The following is a 15,402-nucleotide window of genomic DNA, read 5'->3' as shown; positions in this document are numbered from 1 at the left end:
CTCACTAGTCAAATACATGTTCTGAACACAGTTTGTAAAATAACTGATCATAGTAATTGCTTCTGCAAAATGTGAGAGGACTTGAAGTACTTTCTTGTTAATTTACTACCATTACCCTATTCTTACAATCCATCCTGACATTATTACAGATCTTGCTATAGTATTTTCTTAATGTTTCAATTACTATAGAATCAATTACTAAGTTACGATCTCAGTTTGCCTTTCAAGGTTTCCAAATTGTTACAAAAGGAAAGGTCATTTAGATAGTCATGGTCACCTAGAACAAGTGTCCTAGGTCCTTATGGAATTGTACTTCAGTGCTCATACAAGCTTTTTCTTTGTTTAAGGTCTCCTTTCTGTGTGAATTCTCTGGCCTTCATAATATCTGAACTCTCACTGCAATGTTTTCTTCACTTGGGGCATACAGAGCTGCCTGTTTCCATGAAAGAAAACTGTAGAAACTCAGTTATCTTTGAGACCGTTACTCTTTCATTGTGGTTGGTAGAAAGCCAGCAATAGCATGAGGGAACTCTTCCAGGCTTTTGTGTCTCATAGTTAGAAGAGAGATTAAATCAAGTGTGGAGGCAAGACCCATTCGCCAAGCTGAGAAGAGGAATCCAAGAAGTCACAGGGTATCTGAGTCCAGCAGGTAGGGCACAATTATGATTAGAGAGCCACTAAGGAGCCCAAACTGCCAGGCAACTCCATGATAGGAAGAAGGCAAGTTTGGGCAAGTTCAGGCAGGTAGTTAGGAGAAGGACATGGGGAACAGGAGAAAGGAAGCAGGACTAACAGATCAGCAACCAACGGGTGTACTGAATGCCCAGCAGCAACAGGTGTCCTTTACTCATATATCATGTGGGCAGGGCAACCGTGAGTCAGACTTACAGACACTTACAGAATGTAGTTTCCTGGGTGGCAGATGGCTTGTCTGGGTGTAGCCTGGCAGCAGCTGATGAAGATATTCAGAGTTACTGTGGAAGAAACATGCACATGCAGCATAACCCTTTTCTCCAAGCTAAAAAACAGTCTATTTTTTTAAGTATTATTAGTATTTTTAAATCAATGATTTTTTATGATTTTGGATGGCTGATTCGTTTTCAAATGCTTTGGATCAGTACATGTCTCATACTGTGACATACATAGCTGTGACCATAATTCTTAGCTTTTTTATGAGCACATGAAAGTGATCATGTTGATACTAGTATGAGAGTCAAAAAATCTGGTTGTCTTTGCAACTCAGACTTTGCAAACTTTTGCAACTCTTCTTTGAGACTCAAACTTTATGTGGTCACCTACTTTCTTTTCACTTCCCTTTCAACACCAGCTATGTCAATCAAAGGAATTTCTGAAGCCAAAACCCCCTGAGTTTTGTGAATGGAGCATTTCTTCATTTACCAAGTTGGGAGGACACTGAGGGAACAGCACACTTGCCACAGAACTACCTGATCCCTCACTTGTTTTGGGAGATATACCTTTACTCTGCTTGTCTTTTTACACAAAAGACTTCATTCTTCAGTCGCTATATTTCTAGTGCTTCCCTGCACTGTAAAGATACTTTTACATTTAAATGTCTTCAGATTAGACTCCAAGTATTGTAACCCAAATTTACCATAAACATCCCTAGGCCTTGCAGCTTCAGGGCCTGGAATCTCTCAGAATAAGGCCAAATTATTTTACATATTAAGATCATCATTCCTGCTGAGTCATGCTTGTTTTGACCTTCAGTTATTTGTCTTGGGCTCTTCACCCGGTATGTTTAATTTTTTTTTTTAAAAATACACCCGAGCACCTGAACCGTGTCGCTACACTGAAGGACAGACATTGTTGAAAATACTTTTGATAGGGATACGCCATCAGAAAACTTACTTATCAGGTGTCATCTTTGCACCAGCCTCACGACATTCTGGTCTCGAACCAAAGTTTCCTACATTAAAGTTCTTCTTGAGGAGGAGTTTTGAAATCAGCGCTTACGAAAGCGGCACTCGTGAGGTGCCCCGCGCCGGCCACCCCGCTGCTGGGGAGAGCAGAAGCGAGCTCAGGCGGGCTGAGGCGGCCCGGGCCGGGTCGGGGCGGCGCGCCCCGGGTAGCTCCCCCCCCACGCCGGCGAAGGGACATGTGACAGCGCGACTTCTGTCTTGAAGCCTCCGAAGAGGAAGGGGCCGCCGCGGCGCGGGGGAGGAAGGCTTCCCTCGGATCCTACGGCTCCTACGGAGGCCACGGCCTCGTGGCGGAGGCACCGCACCTGCCCCCCGCCACTCCCGTCGCCACAGGTGCAGGCGCGGGACAAGCGGCGCCGGACAGTGCCCGAATCGGCCGCCTCCTCCCGAGAGACACAAGGCGCGCCGCCCCGAGCAGGAGTCTCCTCAGAGAGGTACAGACAGGGCGCAGCGGCCCTCCTCGTCAAGGCGACCGTCAACGGCCCCCTGCGCCTCTCGCCCCCCGCGCCGGGGCTGGGCTGGGCGGAGCGGGGCGGGGCAGCCCCCCCTCGATCCGCCGGGCAGGGAGGCGGGGGTTGCCCGTGGAGCTGGCGCTTCGCCCGCCCGGAGGTTGCCCGCCGCCACCCGCCTCAGCGCCCTCCTTCCGCTTGCCCCCGGCCCCACCTGCTGCGGAGCCGCCCCGGGCCGAGATGCTGCCGCCCAGGAGGCACCCGGCCGCCCTGGCGGGGCTGGGGGCGCGGCGAGCGGGCTTCTCCGCCCGGGGGCCGTGGCGGCCATAAAGGGCCGGGGAAGGCGCAGCACGGCACTGCGGTGCCGGGGCGGCCAGCGGGTGAATGCGGCATAGGGGAGCGGCGGTATCTGGCAGGAGCAGCTCCTCCCTCCGCTGCCACCTCCTCCGCCGGCGGCTTCTGACAGTCTTTCTAGCCGGCGGGAGCGGCGGTGCCGGTGCCCGGCCCAGCCCCAGCATGGCTTTCCCCGGGGCGCTAGGTAAGTCCCGAGGCAGGAGGCAGCGCCGCGCCGGGCTGGCCCGGGGTGGTGGTGACCTTGGCCGCCGCCCCGGCGGGGACGGGCCCTGGGCGGCCGTGTCCGGGGCTCCTGCGGCAGGAGCGCCCGCGGTGCGGGCCCCGCGCCCGGCCCTGCCCCACCTGCTCGCGGCAGCAGGATGCGGCTCCCCGCGCTGCCGGCGGACCGTCCGTGGGGCGTCGGAGGCGGCGGTTATCGCTTTAATAGCGTGTGCTCATTACATATTCAAGACCATTAAATTCCTGGTCAATAACTGCTTTTAAAATAATCATTCCATCATTTTTTATGCGGCATGTTTCAAGAGAAATAGCTTTCTTTTTTTCCATAAAGATGCAGAACTAAAGAGCAACCAAAGCAGCCTTTCTGTGGGAGAGAGGTATTTAGGAAAAGAGCATTTGCTGGATGGCATTCATACCCCCTCCCCATCCCATTAAGATGTCTAGTTGTTGCTCTCCCAGTCACTCACCTTGGGTAAAGGACAGCACGTCTGTAGAAGGATACTGGATACAAAATCCTCATCCCTTTTCCAATTCGGGATGGCACAGCTTGCATGAGTATTGCATGAAGTGCCTCACAACTGTTATAGGTTTATTAAACTCGTTTCAGTGACATGAGCTAGCAGTGATGTGGGTAAACCTACCTTTCAAAGTGTTTTGTGCCTTAGTCTCTCCTTTGCTTGAGCAGAGAACACGAGATCAGGCTCTGTAAGAAAGAAAAAATACATTTGGTCTCAGTAGAGGATTGTACTTGTTTCTATACATTCTGACTCTTCGTTATCTTATTGTAATGATTTAAAATACGGTATGGTTTCTCACGCGATGTATTTCCTACTGCATTTCTGTTTCTGATCACAATCCTCTAAGAAGGAGTTCATTTATACTACGAAAATGCTCAGCCAATGATAAACATACAACCAATTGATTTTTCCTGTCCTACTCAGCTAGTACTGAAAATATTTTAATTGCTGAGTTAGTAGCTGAAGAAACATTATTATTCCACATTTTACTATTATTGCTAGCACTCTTACTGTAGTCGAGTGACTATAAAGACTGTTCTTGCCTGGCTGAAGTGGCCCAGAAGGCCCTTGTTGCTGGCAACTGCATGTATGGCAGTTACTGTTGCTGACAACTGTGTTCATTGAGGTCAGTGGAAAGACTCCCATGACTTCACAGAGGTTTGAAATTGAGAAACCAAAGCTAAGTTTGGATGCTTCTAAGACATCATAGTGCATTGTCATTGAATCGTTCAGCTAAACGTATGTGTATTTTCATATTTCTTATGTAGTTATACTTGATTTTATGAAGACTTAATATTAATTGCAAAACAAATACTCTCCAGGCAGAAAAACTGTATAGAGTCAGACCCACAGTTCTTTAAAACCAGTGACATTTTTCCACTGGACTGTGAATTGGTTCTTACAAAATAAGAATGCAAAATAATGTAGATGATCACTAAATTGCCATGTTATGGTCCAATATATCTCTCGTCACCTTTTCATACTATGTTTGCTTTTAGAATAAAAGCAAAAGTGTTCTCAAAGCAACTGTGAAAACAGGTGGACATTAATTAGAATCTTTTAGGCTGAAAACAACAGGATCACATATCAAAAGGATCACATATCAACATGTGAAACTTGCAGCATGCCTACAGAAATACTGTAATGGGGGCCCTGATAAGTTATGCCTGGAGTGATTAAAAACTGCCATGCTCCATGCTGACTTTCAGCATACATCATTAAATTTAAGGGAATACGATCTTATAAAATATGTTTGCATTTTTGTAATCAAAAAGGATTCTGAGATGCCAGTTTTGAACCCAGACTTCACATTCTGGCAGTGCTTGGATCCATTTGTTGTGACATGTTCATTGCTATTTTTAACTTACGTAATAAGAATATAATCTTATTTATTACAAACTCCATCATGCTGAAGGCATTCAAAAAGCTTTATGGTACATAATAAATAATGCTGCTCAAGCTTACAAGCACTGTATTTTTTCCCCTCCAGAATGCTACCAGATATGTCAAAATTCACATTTTGGATTGTATGAAAATGAAATATAAATAAAGCCACGAAACTACAGAACAAACACTAAAGATGTTGTTATTTTCAGTAGTTCTGCTATAACAAAATGGAAATATTTTGTGATGAAAGGCTACTTAAATAAAAATTTAAAATACAAAACATATATTTTTAGAAAAATAATATTTAAATGCCAAGTAGAAATTAAAGTCCATATCCTGTCTGCTTCCCACATACATTTCAAAAGCAGGATATGAACTACTGAAAACAAATGAAAAAAAAAAAGTCACAGAATTAACTACACCATATTTGCTCCTGTTGTGCAACCATTGTACTTCACAGCAGCTCTATGACTTTCTTATTTGTGGAAAGGATGGGGTGAGGTAGAAATGTGCAACCTTCTTTCTAACTTGCTTGTGGCTCTAAGATTGGTTTGAAGCCACTGAGCAGGAAAGAAGGCAGGCAACTGAGTGAATGTGATTTCCAAGTTCAGGGCAAGTACCTACAGCTAAGTGTACATTATATCGCAAATAATAGTCTATTTGATTATACAAGTAAGTGGAATCTACTGGCAAACCTGTACATACATCTTAGGAATTTTCATGAGTATACCAAGAAGTTCCTGATTCACAAATTGGCATGGCTCCACAAGTAAAGATGCTCAGTGGATACCTGTGGTTCTTGTGTACTGCATCCTAGTTTAAATTCTGCATAGCTGTTCTACTTTATTCTGCTTGTGTTCTAAGCTCTTAATGTTGACAGGTGTACCATGAAAAAAACTCCAGTCTCTCACATATCTTTATTCTTCTTGTAGTTATAACTTTGTCAACTGTCTTCCTCATTAGCCGAGATGCCCAGACAGTTTCCAAAGCTGAACATCTCTGAGGTTGATGAGCATGTGCGACTTCTAGCAGAGAAGGTATTTGCTAAAGTTCTCCGAGAAGAAGACAGCAAAGATGCCTTGTCACTATTCACCGTGCCTGAAGACTGCCCTATTGGGCAGAAGGAGGCCAAGGAAAGAGAACTGCAGAAGGAACTGGCAGAACAACAGTCTGTGGAAACAGCTAAAAGGTTTGTTCAGTAGTTGCTTTCTTAGTGGAAAATAGTTTTTTAAATGAGTTTGAGTTAATATTGAAATACCTGGCCAATACCTGGCAAATAACATTCTGCCTCTTATTACTTCAGGAGAAAGGTCAACTGCAGGTACCAAGGGCACCTGTGTGATGTCCTTCCGTGCTATGCAGAAGGTGTGGGAATGGACCCTAGGGAGCTTGGATTGGTGAGGTTGTCTCAGCTGCTTTTCCAGCAATAGCATAGATACCGCTTATGCAAGTTTAACAAACAGCATAGCTGGGTACAAGTGAACACAACCCTAAGACTCTTTAATGTAAAGAATCAGAAAAATAAACACTTCCCCCCCTATCCCCCGCTTCCTTATTCTAGTTTCATTCAGAGAAATGGAAGATTTTAACACAGAGAAAATGACAGTGGTATGATACTTCTTTAGTCTCTGTAAAAATAGATGAAAGCAAAGACTTGACGTTTAACATCAAGGGAGAATGTGAAAAGTGGTATTGGCATAATGAGGTTATTCGTAGGTTTCCTTAACTCACAGAGATAAAATCTAACCACTGTCAGTCATAAAAGCACACATTTTGAGTTTTCTCAAAAAAAAAAAGTAGTACAGTCCACCTTTGTTTTACACATGAATCTAATGAAGCCAAACTTGATTTGGGTTATGATTTTCTTCTGTGAGAGGGGTAGCCTTACCCTGATGTCAGGCTGTTGCAGTATCTTAACTTCAGGAGACTGGCTAGACTATTTCCTAGAGTCATGTGAGCTCAGCATCAGTCTCATACCAAATGGCTTGGATGTGTACAGACTCTTCAAAACACAGGCAAACAAGGAAGCCTTTGAAAGCTAAACACATGTACCTGGTTAGCTGCAGACAATCAGTTGGGCAATGCTTGGCATTGTATTTCTGGAACAGAAGGGAGAAGAGTCAGTTTAGTTAAATCAAGGTATGGCACACTGATGATACAGGCTGAGACTTCTGGTTTTGAATTGTGCGAGTGGCTTTCGGAGTTGGCGTGTTCATAGACATAAACAAGCACAGAAGGGAAAACTAGATGTTTCCATTCAAACAACTATTTGGTATATCTTTCCTCCTGAACTAATAAGTTTCACTTTTCATTTGGGAAATTGTCTTATAGAAATATGTTCCATCAAACTGTACCTCAAGTTTTGCACAAGTTTAACTGTGGGAAGTGGGATATTATATGTATGTTGTTTACATGTGGGAACAGAACAAGTATTCATCCCTGTCCTCCAGGACTGAAGTATACTTCAAGGACAGTTACACGAGTAAAACTTCTGTTGCTTTCAGTTGCAGTTGATCCAACACTGCCTTTTGAGAATTTTGTACTGATTTCAAAGGTGGCTACAAGTACTTAAGAGAGGATGGAATTTGGTCATAGGGTATTAATCATACCAGCACTGCATGTTCTTATTCTTCAGGATGTCACAGAAGTAATATGCAACTTCCAGAGAGTATTCCGGTATTCCTTTTTCTTCGTTAGTGGTTCTTACTAACATTTTAAGGTTTTGGCATCTAGTTTGTAAAACAAGGGAGTATTTCCACAGTGCAAAAGAAAGTGATACCACAGGTAGTTTATAACATTATTTTTATTTATTATATGAATATTTAAAATATATTTAAATACTTTTAAACTGAGTAAGGAAAATTAATTAAATCTTTAGAGATATGCCAAAATGTCGCTTGAAGTATTACAATTACTCCACTGAAAAATACAACATTCTTTTTTAGCTGGTTTGTCTAAGGTACACATCTATCACAGTTCTGTTGAGAAAGGGCAAAAGTTTTTAAATCTATGGGGGTTAGCCATTTAGTGCCCTGAGGGGAAAAATGGACTTGTGTATCAGAGCTGTGCTATGTTATTACTCTGATAACCAACATTAGCCTTTTGCTCAAGTCTCATCAAACACTGCCTGAAGAATAACTATGTGCTTATCCTTTTTCTTACAAGTTGAACTGAATGTATATGAAATTTTGATGCATAGTCTTGTCTGACAACTAGATGAGTTTTTAAATCCTGCATGTTTTGAGAAGAATGAAAAGTGTGTGTAGTAGCATGATAACTTATAACAACTTACCATACATAACATTCACTTGTTTCTGTCTGATACTTCATGAATTCTGATGCTACCAGTCTCTCAGAATCAACTCCTACTAAAGTAAGCACAGTGATTGCATTTTCCTTCTGTACAGTGACTTGCTGAAACTGAATTTGTCACAAGTGAAACAAAACAAACCTTAGGGCATCTTACAGTGACTGTAAATAAATTATGGCATATTGTATTGATGTGGAGGGTAAGTGCAATTGTATGTAGCATATATCATGTGAATTGTCAACAGAAAAAAAGCTAAAAGCACAAATATTTTGTGATCAGTGTTTTTCCTGTGGTATGAGAGATTTCAGTTGTAAATTTTCTTAGGGGGCGATTTCTTTGCTGTAATCGGTTTTCCACTCTATTTACTGTTTTATACCGTGGCTTATTTTATGCTTTATACCATGAATTTGTAGGAAGAAAAGTTTCAAGATGATTCGATCCCAGTCTTTGTCATTACAAATTCCGTCTCAGGAATGGAAAGCACCATCGGCCAATCCTGTCCTGTCTCCTGCAATGCCAGCTCTTCCAAGTACTTTTCTGCCAGTCCAAATGCCCTATGATGTACCAGAGTTTCAGAGAGTTTCAATTAGTGGGGACTACTGTGCAGGGGTAAGAAACCATTTTTTTCCCCCTTTCTGTATTTAGGGGAGGAAAAAATCCTAAAGCACAAGCAGCTAATGTATATAAAGTGTGAAATGCCAGAATATTACTGCTCTCTGCAACAAACTAAATTGCTTTGTGAACACATTTATTTGGAAAACAGTTAAAGTCAAGGCCAGGTCATTTTATACTTTTCATCATAAAAAATAAATCAAATGGATAAAAACATAATCAGGCATTAAATAAATGGGTAATAGATGGTAGGAGAAAAAAAATCTGTGCGTTTTGCACATTGTATTTGGACTCTGCTTCTGTCACTGGCTTCCTGAGACCTTGGGTAAGATCCTTACGGTCAAGCCACATACACTTACATTTCTGGAAATTCAGTTGCCTTGTTACCGGTGTGGATTCAGTTTGTTGCTAAAACTGCTGCTTTATTTTTGTCAGTATTTATCCAGGCTTTCCTTTCAGGTTACAGTTGATGATTATGAACAAGCTGCCAAGAGCCTGGTGAAAGCCCTTCTCATTCGAGAAAAGTATTCACGTCTCGCCTACCATCGCTTCCCAAGAACAACATCTCAGTATTTGTGTAGCATGCAAGATGAAAAATGGAAGGTTGAAGATGAAGTGTATCCAGGTGAATATCCTTGTTCTTTTTAAAATACAGAATTAAACCCATGCACTGGTATAGTAAAGGTAAACTGGATTTTTGTGATGATCTCTTCTGTGCGTCTTTGCCTCCGTAATTTATTCTGTTAGTAAGTGGTGGAGGATCACTGATGGACCTAAGTTATAAATCCTGTGTCTAATCTGAAGCTTTGAAGCTGTCAAGAGCTAAAAACATACTCGATGCTCATTGATTATTTTTTTTTTTTTGCAGCAAATGGGATGGTAAGTAGTACACTTGTGTTGCTCCAGGAGGAAGATAGACGGATATGGTTTAAAGTGAAAAGTATTCCTCCTGATCTTGGCATACTGCAATAAAAGGGATTATGAGCTCATCAACGTTGTAAATTGAAGCACGATGCAGACATGCCAGTTAGTAAATCCTGAGTCAGTAATTTCACAGGCATGGTACACTTACCAGGTCAAGACTGGAAGCTGTATAGCCGTATTTGTTGGGCATTCTGCCTGGGTTAATACTCTGTTCTTAAAAGGCTCATTAGGTAGAACATATTCCCTACTATATATGTCACAAATAATATTTGTCACTTAGGTGGGCTGTGTCTTGAAAGCTTTGCATGTGCATTAAACTGTTTGCACTGCTAGTTTTTGGATTAGCCTATGAGGAGCAACTTTTGGTTTGTATAGATGTGCCACTGTAGATGTGTCCATATTGTTGGCAATGTATTCTCAGCCATAAAGTGACATTTTAAATCAATTACCCTCTAGCTCAGTGGCTGAAAGAGGGTGAGTTAACAAGTTTTCAAGCGTTTGTTATACAGAAAGGGTGTAAAGAGATCAGTACACTGAATATTCAAGACGGGAAGGATATTTTGGATATCTGCCAAGGAGATATTTCCAAGCTATTATTAGGTTAATAACTTTTTTACAGTTATGATTTTAAACTTACATCATAGACAATAGAATCTCATTACACAATGTCTTAATTAGCACAAGTTTGAGCTGGATAGGTATGAATGTTAGAGGAATGCGTCCAGGCGGGTTTTGAATGTCTCCAGAGAAGGAGACTCCACAACCTCTCTGGGCAGCCGGTCTAGGCAATCCTGCTCCGGCAGGGGGATTGGACTAGATGATCTTTCAAGGTCCCTTCCAATCCCTAACATTCTGTGATTCTGTGATCAGTTTATAACATACACATTCAGGTGCTATAGGTGAATAAAATGACTGGTTAATTACTTTTCCATCCTGGCTTAACTGAACAGGTAAAAGAAGAAATCTTAGAGATTAGACTGAACCCAAGAATGTAGTTCAATTGACATAAATGTAGTTGAGACACTTATTTTATGCTAGTTGCATTAATAAGATATTGTAAAAGAAGCTATGAACATTCACTAGCATGAGTGATAATGTTTGAGTGTTCATGTAAGCTGAATCTCCCAGAAGTCTGTGTGTTTACCTGATTCTTGGAAAAAAAACCCTGTAATTTTGTAAAGGGTTTGCAAAACTGCACTGAACAAATCTGAACCATGCTTCTGGTACTTTCTGATTTCAGTCATGATCAGAAGGCCAAGGGGAAAACTAGAGTTGTGTTGTAGTATCTCTGGCTTCTGCACTTCCTGGTTCTATTCAAAAACAATTAAACATAAAAATGAGGCATTTTAATAAAACAAACAAGCAAACACCAACCAAAACACAACAAAACCAACCAAACCAACCCCCCAAAAACCTACAAACCAACCACTGCCTTGGTCAGAGTGAGAAGCACTGAGTCTTAAATGATTTCCTTCTCTACTATGAGTGAAGTATATTCAATAATGGTTGAGAGAAAGAGGAAACAGTCCTACTCTGTATGCACTAGTCCAGCTTACTGGATTGTGGGAAGGGCAGAGGTGAAGAAGTAAGGCACAGCCTGTTCTTTTCTGACGTTTCAATATGAGAACAGCTGCATTACTGTGTGCTTAAATACAAACTTCCAAAATTACTACAGTGAGTCAGAAGATGAAAAGAAAATAATGAAGGTGGGTATGAAGTCAACAACTGTTCAAAAATCTCAACTGTACTTTCAACCATCCTAATTTAAGTACTTCTGGAAACTTATTTTGAAACTCTTGCCATCGTACTTTGATAAAGAATAGTATTAAATCTATTTATACCTTGGTTCAGAGAACTCTAATAATGTGTAATATTTAAATTAAGCTAGGCACTTAGCTTAGAGAGGGACTGCAATTAAAGCCTGTCAGAATAAAGCTGTGTTGTAACAACAGATCTTTTATAGTAACTGAAAATGTGTTTTTAATGAAAGTATTAAGATCTGTTAGAAATAAAGTATTATAGAAGTCGAAAGTCTTTTTTCTAATTATTTTTTCCTTTTGTGCAAGTTATTTCTTCTAAATGTAATGTAAATTTATTTCCAGATTTCCATTCACCCCCAGAAGAAAATGAAGATCCTTACAATCTTGATGATGCTCCAGACAATTTGGATTATGTTATCAAGACAAAAGGTGGCATTCCCTTTGTTTATGATAACAAAGAAATGATGGAACTCAATGAGCCTCGGAGTCTGCCATATCCTGACCTGGAGACCTACACCCTTGACCTGAGTCACGTTCTTGCTCTAATTGCAGATGGTCCAACGTATGTTTCTCTTTGTTTCTTCTCTGCCCCTTCAGGCTGCTGGTTACCTTTAGTTTAATACTTCTCACTTTTGTGATATTTAATTCCTCAATGTACTCATTCTACAGTAATGTTTTGTTTTGCCCTTCTCAAGCGTTAATGCATCACGAAAAGACTTAAAAAAAACCCCACATATGGCTATATTTCATTTCTTTAGTTTCTTTGCATCAACCATGGCAAAATGAGAAGCAGTTAACAGAAAAGCAAGAAATTGGCTAAATGTTCCCATTCAAGTCAAATCTGAGCTAAACTTCTTGAGGCATGGGAACTGAACTTGAACCTGACCTTTTTTATTTTGTTTTGTCCTATGCTGAATTTGACGTTTTTGAACAGTTGTCTGGAATTCCTTCATGTCTGCTCTACTCTTGCTGCATGAAGAGAAACCCTGCATATGTAGAGCATACAGAACAACTCAGCAACATAAATATTCAGTCTGATTTGTTCCAGATGTTAATTAAGTGCTCATGTGCTGCAAAACTGATCCACGCAGGCACAATCAAAACAGGTCTGAAAGTTCCCAGAACCATCAAACTCCTGGGAAATCTCTAAAAACCAGAAATACAACAACTCTAGTACAGTCACTGACACAGTTACGACAAAGCCATGTCTTTACCCAGTGCATAATGGAAACATGTCCATCCATTTTTTAAGTTTACTTCCCAGCTGAGGACTGGAAACATCAAGGTTTCTCATGGCCTCAACATCAGGAAAGGAAAAGAATCCACCCTAGGACTGAACAAAGCAGGAACCTGGACTGTTCTTCCAAACTATTTGCCCTGCCTGCCAGCACTGCATTCCTAGTCCTTCTGCCTTTGAGTCATGATCATTTACAATGGGACAAGTTAGTCACACCTGATGCATTCTTTCCCCTTTGAGTCTGTGTCTGACACCTGCAGCATAATCTGTCTGCATTGATAACGGCAAAGCAGATGGGGTGGACAGAACTGTCCCGCTCCCTAAGCACTTTTTCAAGAGCAAAAGCCTGTGCTTCCACCAGCATTATCAGTGCTCCTGCTCTAAATCAAAGCTAGCTTGAGTATGCTTGTTTACAGTGTGCAATGGGTAAATGCATTTCCAGTTTCAGTGTGTTATATTCCAAGAGTCAGATATTGAGAAGGTTAAAAGACAAGGAGGAAAAATTTGAAACAAAAGTTATACTGAAGACCCTTCTTTTTGCAGCTTTTTTTAACAGTCCTTATCAGGAAGCCGTGAGTAAGAAGGGCCTTGGTAGAACATGTTAGAACATTCAGCACCTTTGTGAATGTAGGAGCAATTGTCTGCTCCTTTCACTTATTCAGATTAAGCTTTGGCAGGCTGATTCAAACTCCCTGAAAAATACACACAAACCAAAAGGAAAAAGTCTTTTCAGTAATGCTGTTGCATAAGCTCTTCATATGGTATTGTTTCCTTATTTGCAGCAAGAGCTTTCCTGTCATTTAGGTGTATCACACGTGGGGCTGCTTAGAGATCAAGAACCCACTGTTCTTTAATCTTTGCTGTTCTTAATCTCACCTCTACCTCAGTCTTCTGGTCTCTTGAGTAGTAGTATAACCCAACAAAGACTTCCTGCAGTGGGCAAATGGGTCTTGATCAGTATCAGATACAGTGAGACTGTGTTTGAATTGGACCTTCAAATCCATTGTGGGATTTGTGTTCCATTGAGCAGAGATTGTCAACAATAAAGCAGAAAAAAAGAAGGCTGACTATTACATTAATAGTGCTACAAAAATATTGTAGATTCAATAAGAATTGACAGATGGTGAAGAGAAAAACCATGTCATTGATTAAAAATAGAATGAGAAACGTAACAGGAGATGAAAGTGAAAGCAGAGGAGTAGGCAAGCAGGAACCAAAAAAGCATGATTTTTCTGAGAAGAGCACAAGAAATTATTTTTGGAAAAAAGTATTTCCATACAATATACATGCTTTTAAGGCATAAAAAATGAAAGTATATTGGATCTTATCTTAGCTTCTTATATTGACATTGAAAAAGCAAATAAACTTTGGGGGCTTTTTAAAAAAAATATTTCCATAGTGAGTAAGTCTGGATTACAGGTTGTTTCTGTTATGTATGAGGTGATCTGCTCTATTGGAGGAATAGTTTCAGAGTAATAGCAATTGACATCACATTTAATTTTAGGTTTTATGCTTTCTCTGGTCATCATTACTAAAAGAACTGCAGTTTATGCACAGATACAGTGATGATGCTTGGACAACTCAAAGGACGTAACACAGTTATGTAGAGTTCTGTTTGAGGTTTCACTAATAACTTTGGTCTGAAATCATATCGGATATTGACTTATATATTTGTTAACCAGTCGGATAAGAAGAATGGATTTGTCTTGATCTTCATAAAAAAAAAATTGTTTTTACTGTGAAAACTTTATTTGTATTTCAAGTTCAGAAAGAGCTTTAGTTTTAAGCTACAGTTAACTTTTGTGTTTTCTTTTACAGAAAAACGTATTGTCATCGGAGGCTTAACTTTTTAGAATCTAAATTTAGTTTACATGAGATGTTAAATGAAATGTCAGAATTTAAAGAACTAAAGAGTAATCCCCATCGAGACTTTTATAATGTGAGAAAGGTAAGTGTGAAAAGGATTAAAGGCATGACATTGTTTCTAGTAGGAGTTCCAGCAATTTTGCTTTTCTTGTCCGAGGTGTAGATAATATGCATGAAGTGGTGTGTGCATACCACCCAAATTGAATTATGTTATTTTAAGAATATTAAAATTTTTCTACATGAGAATACTCCAGGAAAATTAACTTGAATGTAAGTGGGTTAAATGGATTATGCTAAACTCATCTGTTTACCTATTCAGAATCAAAGGAGCTTAATTGTCTGTAGATTGCTTTAAAGGAGTGAAACAGAGTTAATCAAATGAAGCTCACTTGGATTATGAATAAAAATATCCACATGGAGGTTTAATTAATTTGCATAATCAAGTGCATTTTCCTGCTTTCATGTAGGTAAGTCATACTAGACTGTAGCAGGAACAGCTGTATAGATTTTGGATTAAAATTTCACTTCATATTGAAAATAGGTGTTTAAATACATGTCAAAAGAAAAAAAAGACCTCCCACGGAAACTGAACTGAGGGTTCATGCTGCCATCAGTATCTGGTAAAAAAATGGCTGTGGAATATTAAGTATAAAGATTGTTATTTGAGTTACATTCTTAGCCGCCTCTGAGGTACACTGGGATGTAATTAGGAGACAGGTAGGGGAATCAAGGAGCTGATTTAATTTCCTGACATATTCACACCCCAGGGAGCTGCATTCTCTTCAAAGCATGGAAGCCACAGTGTCATGCTGCTTCATTTACTTCCC

At 40.5% G+C, this 15,402-nt stretch overlaps 1 protein-coding gene across 3 annotated transcripts in view; it reads left to right on the top strand.

Annotated features, from left to right (window-relative positions):
* Positions 1–2,145: 2,145 nt before the first annotated feature.
* The window catches only part of AMPD3 (adenosine monophosphate deaminase 3), a 35,828-nt gene continuing 22,571 nt past the window's right edge, over positions 2,146–15,402 (top strand). The window contains exons 1-6 of one of the 3 annotated variants that reach the window (XM_068398488.1): positions 2,146–2,374; positions 5,830–6,055; positions 8,590–8,785; positions 9,248–9,413; positions 11,815–12,034; positions 14,528–14,657. In XM_068398488.1, the coding sequence (XP_068254589.1) occupies positions 5,835–6,055; positions 8,590–8,785; positions 9,248–9,413; positions 11,815–12,034; positions 14,528–14,657 (933 nt within the window). In that variant the 5' untranslated portion in view covers positions 2,146–2,374; positions 5,830–5,834. Of the gene's footprint in view, positions 2,375–2,593; positions 2,928–5,798; positions 6,056–8,589; positions 8,786–9,247; positions 9,414–11,814; positions 12,035–14,527; positions 14,658–15,402 lie in introns of those variants that run through there. The other 2 variants (XM_068398487.1, XM_068398486.1) reach the window with 2 other exon arrangements.

Source organism: Nyctibius grandis, chromosome 4 (assembly GCF_013368605.1).
Source record: "Nyctibius grandis isolate bNycGra1 chromosome 4, bNycGra1.pri, whole genome shotgun sequence".
NCBI classification, from domain to species: Eukaryota; Metazoa; Chordata; class Aves; order Nyctibiiformes; family Nyctibiidae; genus Nyctibius; species Nyctibius grandis.
This window is presented reverse-complemented; position numbering and strand designations above follow the sequence as displayed.